Source organism: Microcaecilia unicolor, chromosome 3 (assembly GCF_901765095.1).
Source record: "Microcaecilia unicolor chromosome 3, aMicUni1.1, whole genome shotgun sequence".
In the NCBI taxonomy this organism is placed as follows: Eukaryota; Metazoa; Chordata; class Amphibia; order Gymnophiona; family Siphonopidae; genus Microcaecilia; species Microcaecilia unicolor.
The window spans coordinates 452,216,573-452,228,833 of record NC_044033.1 but is presented as its reverse complement, the minus strand read 5'-3'; the positions used below and the strand labels follow the sequence as shown (position 1 = coordinate 452,228,833).

At 41.9% G+C, this 12,261-nt stretch overlaps 1 protein-coding gene across 1 annotated transcript in view; it reads left to right on the top strand.

The window, feature by feature from the left end:
• The window catches only part of CSMD1 (CUB and Sushi multiple domains 1), a 2,896,277-nt gene extending 2,885,619 nt beyond the window's left edge, over positions 1 to 10,658 (top strand). The window contains exons 69-70 of the mRNA XM_030195161.1: positions 4,725 to 4,857; positions 10,499 to 10,658. Of these exons, the coding sequence (XP_030051021.1) occupies positions 4,725 to 4,857; positions 10,499 to 10,658 (293 nt within the window). The remainder of the gene's footprint in view (positions 1 to 4,724; positions 4,858 to 10,498) is intronic.
• Positions 10,659 to 12,261: the final 1,603 nt, after the last annotated feature.

Below are 12,261 nucleotides of genomic sequence, written 5' to 3'. Positions count from 1 at the left end.
AGCCATGTATTTTCTCCCATTTTCGGCCATTTTCCTGATGCAGTCTTCCACTCTGCCCCCCTAACTCATCCCACTCACTCTCATTAAGCCTCTTGCATCCTCCTGCACCTTCATGCACCAGATAGATGCAAAGAGCAGACTGAATATTTGTCGAAGAGCAACATTTCATTATTCAACACAAAACATATATTAAAAACATGGACATTTTTTAGTTTGTTCTTTACATTTAATTTGTACTGTTCCTTCATTCACCAGTCTACTAGAAACTGTTTAAACAACCCATTTCATAATACAGCATGAGTTACATAAAGGGAATATAAAATGCCTTCTTTAGTTTTATCAACATTAATCCTAAAACTGCAAGCTATATATAAATTCTCCTGTGTTTAACTTCTTAAAGCATGCTCAGTTTCACTAAAAGGAGCGTGCTGGACTTGAGGGAAAAACAGAGTAAGGCAGCGCAGAGACCAGCGCTGGATAAGGCTTCAACTGGCGGGGGTTGTGGACCCTTGCCAGCAAAACCAGGGGCCCATAGGAAATTTGGCAGGCCCAAGCCCCTGTGGCCCCACTTAGCTATGCCACACCACTGCTCAACCAGTTTCTAACCCAGTCAGTCACTTTAGGGCCCAACCCCTGTATTCAATATATGGTGCACCAAGTAGCATGCATTAAATTGTGCATGGGGCCAATTACATGCACTACTTAATTAGTTAATGATCCTATTAGTGTTGATAATTGGCTAATAATAACCAATTATCAACACCAATTGGCAATAATTAGAATTTAAGCACGCTTCTTTTTAGGCATATTCCAAAAAGAGGCATGTATAAATTCCAGCACATAAATGGGACGTGTCTAGAGTTTAGTCATCATATATAGAATCTAGCCCCATATGTCTCTGTCTTATATTCCTCAATGGGGCTCATTTTCAAAAGACAAAAACATCCAAAAAGTGGCGTAAGTCTGCATTTGTACGTTTTTCTCACAAAAACCTCCAAGTTGGTATTTTCAAATCTAGCTTTAAGATGTTTTTCTATGAAATCCATCAGAAGTGTGTTCAAATCACAAGGGGGCATGTCAGGGGCATGTTAAGGGAGGTATCTGGCCGTCCCTAACACTTGGGCGTTTTTCTGCCATAATGGAACAAAACAAAAACATCCAGGGCTATAAGTTGGACATTTTGGTCTAGACCTGTTTTATTAATGAATAAGCCAAAAAAAAAAGTGTCCTAAATGACCAGTTGACCACTGGAGGGAATCAGGATTACCTCCCCTTCTCCAGTAGTCAATAACCCCCTCCCACGCCCAAAATATGTGATTTAAAACATTACTTACCAGCCTCTATGCCAGCCTCAGATGTTATACTCAGGTCCATTAGAGCAGCATGCAGGTCCCTGGAGTAGTCTAGTGGTGGATGCAGTGTACTTCGGACAGGTGGTCCCATGTCCATACCTCTCCCTCCCTGTTACACTTGTGGGGGAAACTGTGAGCCCTCCAAAACTCACCAGAAACCCACTGTAGCCACATGTAGGTGCCCCATTCACCCATAAGGGCTATTATAGTGGTGTACAGTTGGGGAAAGTGGGTTTGGGGTGGGTTTGGGGTGGGTTTGGGGGGCTCAGCAGACAAGATAAGGGAGCAACAGTGAGATGTGTGCCTGGGAGCATGTGTACCTATGTTCTCCTGGGATGTCTGTGTGGCCAGTCTACTAAGAATGCTAGCTCCTACATCCTAATGGCTTGATTTTGTGTGTTTTTCACTTACACTTTTTTTTTTAATGGACCAAAAAGATAAATGCACAGAGCACAAAAGACATCTAGCAAACAGCCACTTGAATTTAGCAAAACGTTCAAAGCTGGACTTAGATGTCATATCAAAAATGCAGTAGGTGCCACAGCTAACTAAGTTCTTTTCAATATCATAGCACCATATTATCAGAATAAATTATGGAATATATAGACCACCATGGCTCATCTAATCTGCCACATAAGATGGTTAAGTTGTAACTGTCTCTCTGTGTAGATTGCTCTCTTCACTTATTTATTTATTTATTTATGGTGAAATTTCTACCCACATTTTTCCAAGAAAGCTCAGGTTCAATGTGACTTACATAACAAATTAAGAATAAATATTAAAATAGAATATCAATACAACTATTTTAAAAATTCTTTTCATAATAGCTGAACACAGATCTAAAGAAGTGGGCTCAAAAGCTGTCCTAAATTAGGCTGCTTAGCTATGCGGGTGCTGGCACTGAATATTGGGCCAGCACTTGAACAACAATTTTTGTGGCTAAATCCCTCCTGAACCCCCACCCAGCCTTTCTAATACTCCAGGCCTACCTGTCTCCCTGCTAGTCCAGTGGGGGTCATTGGTGGCAGGAGTGCAGCCCCCTCATTCCTGCCCCCTTGCAGCTGTCTGTTAAAATATCTGCCATGACCTCTCGCTGTACTTCACATAATACAATGAGCTGCCACAAGAGATTGCAGCAGCCATTTCAAAATGGGGCCATAAAGGGGCAGGAGCAAGGGGGCTGCACTCCTGCTCCCAAAGACCCCTGCTGGACCACCAGAGAGACAGGTAGGCCCAGTGGGGGGGGGGGGCTACATAGACATTGAGGGTGGGGGGGTTCTTTCAGGAGAGAGGGGATGAGCTTAGGGCATCACAGTCGGTGGGAAGGAGGAAGGGTGTATTAGAGAGGCCGGGAGGGGGTTCAGGAGGGCTTTAGCAACAAAATATAGTTATGCATGTGCCAGCCTGATATTCAGTGCCAGCATCCGCATAACTCTCTTATGAGGTCCCAGCTGAATATTGGCCCAGCCCGCATAAACTCTGGCGCCAAGCCTGCCCACATTTAGCCTCCAATATTTAGTGCTGGTGCTCAGTCATGGCCCGGCATTGAATATTGGAGACTAAGTTAACGAGCGACGGTAAATGTTTATAAAAACACTGACCATCACCAGCTGAATATCGTGGGGGATTGAGGTTAGTATACTGTAGTGCATTTGCTACCAGGACTGCAAAGCCAAACAGGGGAGAAGAAGACAAAACCGCACAAAGAATAATGGAAGTTTGTCTTTCTCTTTTTTCACTAATCCCAGGACTGTGCCTTTTATTGTTAATTCCTTTTCACGTATTCATTAATGAAGAATTCATATTTAGAAATTAAACCAGGTTTCTAAGTTCCATTTATGACACCGGAATACAAATGCAATTATCCCTGAATTCTATAAATGGCGCTTTAAATTGAATAACGAGCCAATTAGTGTCAATAATTGGAATTTTAACAAACAGTTATAGGTGTTAATTGCCTTTAATTAAAAATTATGTGCCTAAATTTAGGCGCAGGATCAGCACATAAATTTTATGTGTGGGTCCAAAAAGGGGTGTGGCTATAGGAGGGTCATGGGTGGATCAGGGGCATTCATTTAATTTATTCACATTGTTTTAGAATTTGGGGGATCCAAGCCTAATTTAGGCATGGGGATGTACATCAGGGTTTTGTTGGTGTAAATGGTTGCACCTAAAAGTAGTTGTGATTCCGGCAGTGGGTGCTATTCTATAAACAGTGCTTTTGTTTGCAGCACCATTTATAGAATTCAGCCCTTAATGTCTGTCTTGAATAAATTATAAGCTCTGTCATCTAGGAATTGATAATAAAGAACCTGTCTGGGCCTACTCTGAACCAAAGTCCTGTGAGCCTCAGGCTAACAGCTGAAAGTAAAAGCATAAACTCTATGTGACCCAGAGATTGTATTTTGTGACAAGCTGGCTTTGCAGCTTTGCAGAAAGAGGAATCTAGAGCAACTGAGGAACTGAGTTTGATTCCCGCTTCAGGCACAGGCAGCTCCTTGTGACTCTGGGCAAGTCACTTAACCCTCCATTGCCCCATGTAAACCACACTGAGCCTGCCATGAGTGGGAAAGCGCGAGGTACAAATGTAACAAAAAAAAAACGTTCCAACCAGGGGCGTAGGACACAATGTGGTTAGGGGCTTTTTGGAAGTTATCTGGACCTGCAGGCATAAGATAAAAGGTTGCTGGTGAAATAGATTGTGAAGCAAGCAATAAACATTGTAATTGGTATAATGTTGCTCTGGATCACCCTAATAATCTTGATCAAGATGTAGAAGCAAATGTTTAGCAATATTAGGGGCAGGTCTAATGCATGAAAACTATTAGAATTATATAATGATAGAAAAAAAGATATATAACCTGGGTGTTAGCTGGACTTAGTCGGAGATGTGCTCAGAGACTGCTCCTGTATGCATCTTTGGTGAACTCCCACGAGAAAAGCTTTGTAGACGTTACCATTATTGGCTGTCTGTTTTTCTAACTTGGTGGCCTAGTGGTTAGGGTGGTGGACTCTGGTCCTGGGGAACTGAGGAACTGAGTTCAATTCCCACTTCAGGCACAGGCAGCTCCTTGTGACTCTGGGCAAGTCACTTAACCCTCCATTGCCCCATGTAAGCCGCATTGAGCCTGCCATGAGTGGGAAAGTGCGGGGTACAAATGTAACAAAAAGAAAACTTAGTATTTTCTCATATGTATGTGGCATCCACTTTGTTTCTCCATAACTACTGGAGTGCGTGGAGTATTCCTCTGGGTTGGGAAGAGCAAATAAATAAATAAATAAACAGAATTGACTCCTTGTGTACAGCACTGTGTACAGTAATATTAAGTAGTAGTAGAAGTAACAGCTCATTTCTCTTTGCTTTACTTTTAGATTCTTTAAACACAGATTCAGACTCCACAAACCACTACAATGGCACAAACAGCGGTTCTGTTGCAGCGGCAATCCTGGTGCCATTTTTTGCTCTTATTTTATCGGGGTTTGCATTTTATCTCTACAAGCACAGGTAAATGCTATCTCTCTGGCTACTAAATATGTATGGTTAGGTCCAATATTCAGCTGGCAGCGATCAGCTGACCGCCAGTGATATTAAGCCTGGATATTCAATGTTGGCCCATGTCCAGGCACTGGCACTGAATTTCTGAGTTTGCAGAGCCAGCTAAAGCATAGCTCGTTAAGTACATTATTCAGCACTTTAGCGGCTATGGGTTACCACATAAAGATAGGACTGACTTTTATGCAGTCCTATTTATGTAGATAAACTGGCTGGTTAAGTATTGAATATTGGCACTTAACTGGCAAGTGCCGACTCCGTCCCTGGAACGCTCCTAAAATAGCCTACTAGTTCAGTGCTAATCGGTTATTTTCAGCTGCACGAACTGGAAAAGTGCCGCTGAAAATTAGTGCTTAGCCCCAAGGCGATTTAACCAGCCAGATTCAATTTCTAGTCAGTTAATCACTTTGAATATCGACCCTTAATGTATAATTATTACAATCATAAGATTTCCAATATGTTCTGCCTGTCTGAAATATGATCATTTTAGAAATGGGAATATACTTCCATGTATATGTTTTTTTATAAACAAACACATCAAAACCTTACTCCATAATATCCAATATTCAATAGTACAATTCAAAAGATATCATGAAGTATTATTGGATCTGTCAGCATCACATAATTCAACCTTCAGGCAACTATTTAGCCATTTGACGATAGAATGAATATGTAAACATCATTGATCCAACAGTATATGTCCACACTTTATCAAAATAAAACATCTTTTTATGAGTTTTTTTCTTGTTTCCTTTTTTTTTCCTTATTTCTTTAATTTAGAAGTGTCAGTCATACAGAGCAGGAAACCCATCACACCTGCCTCCTGCTGTGTATAATTGACACTTTTAAATTAAAGAAATAAGAAAAAAAAGGGAAATAATCATAAAAAGATGTGTTATTTTGATAAAGTGTGGACATATACTGTTGGATCAATTACAATTACATATTCTCCCTATTGTCAAATGGCTAAGTAGCTGCCTGAGGGTTGAATTATGTGATTATGACAGATCCAATAATACTTTATTATATCTTTTGAATTGTACTTTTGAATATTGGATATTATGGCGTAAGGTTTTTATGTGTTAGCTACTTTTTTTTAACCTCCTCCTGTTTGAAGAATTATATGTGTACTTTGGATTGTGTGTTTTCTATATGGCATTTTTTTATTTCAAAGCACTGCAGTCCACTGGCACAGGAATAGGAGTACCCCTGCCAGTAGGCAGACTAGATGTCCACCTAGGATGAAAGCATTTGCAGAGGTGTCAGGAGAGCAACTTCTCCTCACCACTTCTCTATTCCCTCCTGGTTCCATGTGCAGCATCTTCCCCTTCCCTGTTCCCACCATTGATGCTCGATCTATGAACGGCTTCCTAAAGGAAAAGTCCATAGACCATTATTAAATGGGCTTGGGGGAAAACCCACTATTTCTGGGATAAGCAGTATAAAATGTTTTATACTTTTTTGGGATCTTGCCAGGTATTTGTGACCTGGATTGGCCACAGTTGGAAACAGGATGCTGGGCTTGATGGACCTTTGGTCTTTCCCAGTATGGCAATACTTATGTACCTCTTCCTAGACACAGGCTAAAATTGTAAGCATACTCAGCACTAACATACAGCTTTTAAACACAGTATAGCTGCATCTCACTCTTCCCCCAACAGGAATTCCTGTGTTGGAGGATGGGACGTGAAGCGCTTGTGTAAAGGCCCCTTGCCAACACTGAGTCTGTTTTTAATTATCCATGGTTTGGAAAAAAGGCAGTTGCAACCCCCAACCCCCCCCCCCCCCCCCACCACCACCAATAAAAGCACACCGGACAGTACAATGACCCCCTCAACACATTATCTGAATCGCACAATTACCACCCATGTGACCTGACCCTACCTGAAAATGCAATGCCCCTCTCCCAACATGACCTGACAAACCAATGACCTCCCTACATCACCCAAATCCTCTCAACAGCTCGACACCACCAAATCACTCAATCTTCCCTGACAGCACAATGACCTCCCCATATCACATGAACCTCCACAACAGCAGAACACCACCACCACCACCACATCACTCAACCCTCCCCACATCACCACCTCCTGGACAGAACAATGACCTCCCCACATCACCCACATCTCTAGTAACATGGCACCCCCCTCATTATCCAGTCTTCCCCAACAACATGATGATTCTCCATATCACTCAACCTTCCCTGACAGCAAAATGTTCCTCCATCACATCACCTGACAGCACAATAACCCCTGCCTCACATCAACTAACCCTCTCCAGCAAAGACTGCCCCAGGAGATCCCCACGTTTACATAATCCTAACACATAACAGCCACCCCTGTTGTCCCTTGGGGCCTAATGACCCTCAAATTAGTGTGTCCCATTCCCCCTCTACTACTGCTAGAGGTTTCAGTGGCCATTCTGAGACCTGGCAATCAAGAGAAGGGTAAAAGATAGTGGTGAAAGGAAGTCAGAAACAAGAGAATTCAAGTAACTGGACCAGAGTTTCAGTGAAGATATGAAGCTGTTTTCAATCTTCAATTAATGACTGCATCAGAGGGGTGATGCCATATGTCAGCTCATGATTACTTATTTCAGTTTGTCTTAAAAAGTGTGTGAAAAACTGCAATATTTAAGCATATAGCCAAAGTTACTTAATTGTGGGCCAGATACTGTAAGCACTTTCCCCAAAGGCATGGGACCTGATTCACTAAGGGTTTTCTCGCATTGTTTATGGGGGGGAAACATAGTGCATCAATCACACAAAAGTCAGAAGATGGGGAGATGTTCAGTATATAAGCACCTATGGAGGGTATTTATTAAGGCACAGTAGAAGGTGGCCTTTTACAACACCTTAATGTACTGCAGGATACAGTGATTTCTCAGTGCTTGAGGTTATTGACTCTCACAGTTCATGAAGAATTCTACTTGCAATAAACCTTGCAAGCTACATTACAGTTTGATACTCCTGTGAGGCACAGGAGCTTCCCCCAAGAACTTTCTCCATCCCAAGTAGACCCCCAAGACCCATCCCCACACCCAGGGGGCCTCTACTTTCTTGGGGAAGGGTTTCTACTTGAAAGAGAAGCTCTTGGGAGAAGTCTAGTCAGATGGGAAGCTCTTTGGGGGCTTATATTCCAGAAGAAGCTCTTCTGGGAGGGGGGAGTCATATCCATGGGAGACAGTCTTACAAATGGGTCAAAATTTGGTGGGGGTAATGGGGGAAAAGTTTCAGAAGAAGGGGTCAAACAGCGGTTTATCAAGGCTACTTTAAGGTGCTTCAAAGAGCATTAGATCATTAACATTTTGCTGGCAATATTTTTCCAGGAATAACATGGCTTGCAGTGAACTCATTCAGTTTTCATAGTTAAGAGATATTTTGTATGAATTTGCATTCTTTGCATCTTATTACTAATATAGACCATGGTACCTAATATTAATATATATTATAATAATATAGCACAATAATGCTTTTTAGCACAAAGGGCAAATAACATGCATCAGGGCTATAGCATACTTTAATAACTGCCACCTAAATCAACTGAAAGAAGAGAATTGTTACAATCTAAATTTCATCTTCTATAAATATTTTTGAATATGTATCTTTTCAAACAATGCAATGCTTTTGAAGGTATGGAAGAGTAGCCTAGTGGTTAGCCTGAGAAACAACGCGCTCGTGGGCTCTGAACACAACCAGCATGCAAATGCATGCAAAACAGGGCTCTTAGCACAAGTAGCATGCAAATGCATGCTAAATGTATTCCTCCCCAATGATCAGTGAGCAGCGTGCCAAACATTGGCGCGCTGTCCGCGGCAAACACTAAGCCAGCTCGGAACTGGCGTTAGGGTTTGCAGACCATTGGGGAGGAATGGTGAGCCCTGTCCAGCATGTATTTTGCATGCTAGCAGGCCCCCCTTTCCCAGTAATGCAGCAGCCCCCCCCAAAGGAGCAGGAACCCCGAACCCCCCCCCCCACCAGCAACATGGGGGCTGCAGTCCCCCCAACCCCCCTGATACAAGTTCAGAGGGGATGGAGATCCTGTGGGTCTCTAGCCCCCCTAACCCCCCTAGCAGACCCTCAAATAGCCCTGGTGGCCCAGTGGTCCGCAAGTCAACCCCCTACCTTTGTTGGAGGAGGGAGGTGGCCGCCCTCCTCTTCCATTGGCGCCACCTCGAAATCCTGTGATGCACTGGGTGGGGTTTCACACCATATAACCTGTCAAACAAGTGTGGAAGGATTCAGGCACAATCCTCTCGCACTTTACCCTATGATCAGAGATAATAGTGTGCTTAAATTTGCATGCTATTATCTCTGATCATAGGGTCAGTAAAGCCTCACGCTGTTCCAGCCCTCTTTCTGGAGCGCTGTTTGGAATATCACAGGACTTTAGATCATCTGCCCACTAGCTGGTTAAGTTAGTGACAGTCCCCAACAAAAATGAATATTCAGTGCCAGTCTCTGGAAAAGCACGGCATTGAATATCCAAGGTCAGTGCCAACCACGGCACTTATGTGGGCTGCCTCCTGTCGGCTGAATATCACCTCATGTATCATATACACTTGTGTACTGTTGTACAAGTTTATAAAGGGTCTTCTCCATATATGAAATAGGCTTAACATATAGAAAGGCCTTTATGAATGTGCTCCCCAACAAGCTGAATTACATATTCTTAGGTACAAATTATTATTCTTGTCAAATAAAGTTTTTGAGGCTGATTTTCAGACTGCAGGATTTTGACTGGCTAATTCTCACAGCTGGTGCTGAGAGCCAATATTCAATGCCAGACTGTTCCCATTGAGTGGCATTGAGGGGCCCTTTTACTAAGCCACGTAAGCTCCCAATGAGTGCCAAAATGGAGTTACTGCCCGGCTACCACGTGGCTCTTGCGGTAATTTCATTTTTGGTGCACATCCGATAACGTTCATCCGAAAAATAATTTTTATTTCAGCTGCGCATATCGGACGCCTGCCAAGTGGCATTTGGCGCACATAGGTCATTACTACCTGGTTACCATGTGAGACTTTACTGCTAGGTCAGTGGCTGGCGGTAAGGTCTCAGACCCAAAATGGACACGCACCAATTTTGATTTTGCTGCATGTCCATTTTCAGCAAAAAATTTTAAAAAGGCATTTTTTTTGCAGGCATGCTGAAAAATGGATCTGCGCACACCCAAAACACGCGCCTACACTACCGCAAGCCATTTTTCAGCGCACCTTAGTAAAAGGACCCCTGAATATCTGGTTCGACTTTGGCCGGTCAGACTTTAACTAGTCAAGCCAATATTCAACCAATATTCAAGTCAGACCGGCCAAAGATATTCCAGGGTTTCATGCTGCCAAATATGGCCGCCAAACTTGTACCGCTAGCCAGCAATATTCAGCGGTACATGGCCATCCATATACCGCTGAACATCGGTGGATCACCAGTTATCTCGCATTTAACTGGCCAGGTGCCGATCCTGGCCAGTCAAATGTGGCTAAATTTCAGGGGTCTTGTCTTGCAGCTAGAGTAACAGTTAAGGAACATAAGTACCTGTGATATCCAATGTTTTCTGCACAATACTTATTTGAATTTGTTTGTTTGTTTTCTCAGAACAAGACCTAAAGTGCAATACAATGGATATGCTGGACATGAGAACAGCAATGGACAAGCTTCATTTGAAAATCCAATGTATGATACAAACTTAAAACCCACAGAGGCAAAGGCTGTGAGATTTGACACAACACTGAACACAGTTTGTACAGTGGTATAGCCTTCAGTGCCCTACTTGACTTATTCATAGCCATACCTCTGATGGACAAGCAGTGATTCCTTGGTGCCATATGTCAATTCTTAAATTTTTTTTTCTTCTTTTGACTTTGCTGCGGTAATCATGAATACCATCTCTCAACATACAGTATATGCAGCAGGATTTTCTGGTTCAGTAGGGCAAGATTCTTCAGGAGAAAAAAAGATCGAGAATATTTCACTTTCTTTTGGATGAGAACGCCTGACTGAATTTGTTTAAAATCAAGGCACACTTAAGGAAAACTGCCAAGTCATGCCAGTTTGTCATACTTCATGCCTCAGACTTTCGTATTTGTACACGGCTGGATGCCTTCAATGCAGTATATTGGGCTCTTGGATAAGTCCTTTCCGTACTGCAACCAATGATAGCACCACAGTATGCTTTTACTATGTATCCCTGCATAAGGGAATGCGCTGAAGAAATAAAATCCTTCATTTGAAGGAGGGACAACCTTTGTTGTGGTTGCACACCCATAGAAATGTTTTACTGAGATCTTGTGAACAAAGAAAACAACCTACAGAATATCTCAGTCAATGCATTCACACATTGGGCAATTTGCAGATTTATTAGCTGTTCTTGCAAAATTATACTGCACAATTTTTTTGCACTAGTGCATTACGAATGACTCAGTATGATATGGTAAAAAATGTAATCATACAGGGTTTATATACATCATCCATTGTATATAGGCACTCATATAACCTTTCAAGAAACATAAACATACCATGGTCTACTTAGTTCTTCATTCATTATGAACTTCATCTATGACACAGTTCAGACTCACAAGAGACACTTGAGAAAGTACATAAACATTTCCCTATTGTTTTCATTTGTCTGCATTTTCATTCTCATAATTTGACTTACATCTATATCGGCCTAAAGCACTGGACACTTCCACCATCTATCCAAAATAAAGCAATTGAGATCTGTAAAATTTCCATTTCTAGTATTATTTTCTTTTGAAAGCAGGGTTGTCAGTCATCATTGTCTTTGCCATACTGTCTAACAGCAGGGGGCTGGCAGCAATTACTGCTTGCCATGTAAAAATGTGAATAGTAATTTATTTTAGATAGCTCATGAAACCTGTGGGCTTAAGCTCACAACACAGTCTTCCCTTTTGCATTATTTACATCTTATTCAGTACTGTGACATCACTGTCTGTTATTAGATTTGAAAAAAAAAAAAGCATATTTATGAACCCAATGCACCCTGTCAATAGAAAGGTTTCTTTTAGACTGGAAGAGAATTATTCAGCTTTTCCTGTTTCATTTCTAATTTCGTTTAACTCGACCCTGCTTTGTGTTTCACTATTATTGTCATTCAAGATATGAATGCTTTTGTTGTTCTTTTAAGTGCAATCTGTTGAGAGTCATATAAGGCTAAGTTTTCTAGAGCTTTCTGAAAGCAAAACTGGAGACAAGCTAAATGGAGAGGGGCCCTAGAGATTGATTCAAAGAGGAAACATATTTAAATTTGTTAGTAGGAGAAAAAAATCAGAATACATTCATATTTTATCACATACACAGGAACATAGTTTGTTAATTTAGGTGTCCTTCTGTTATAGTGC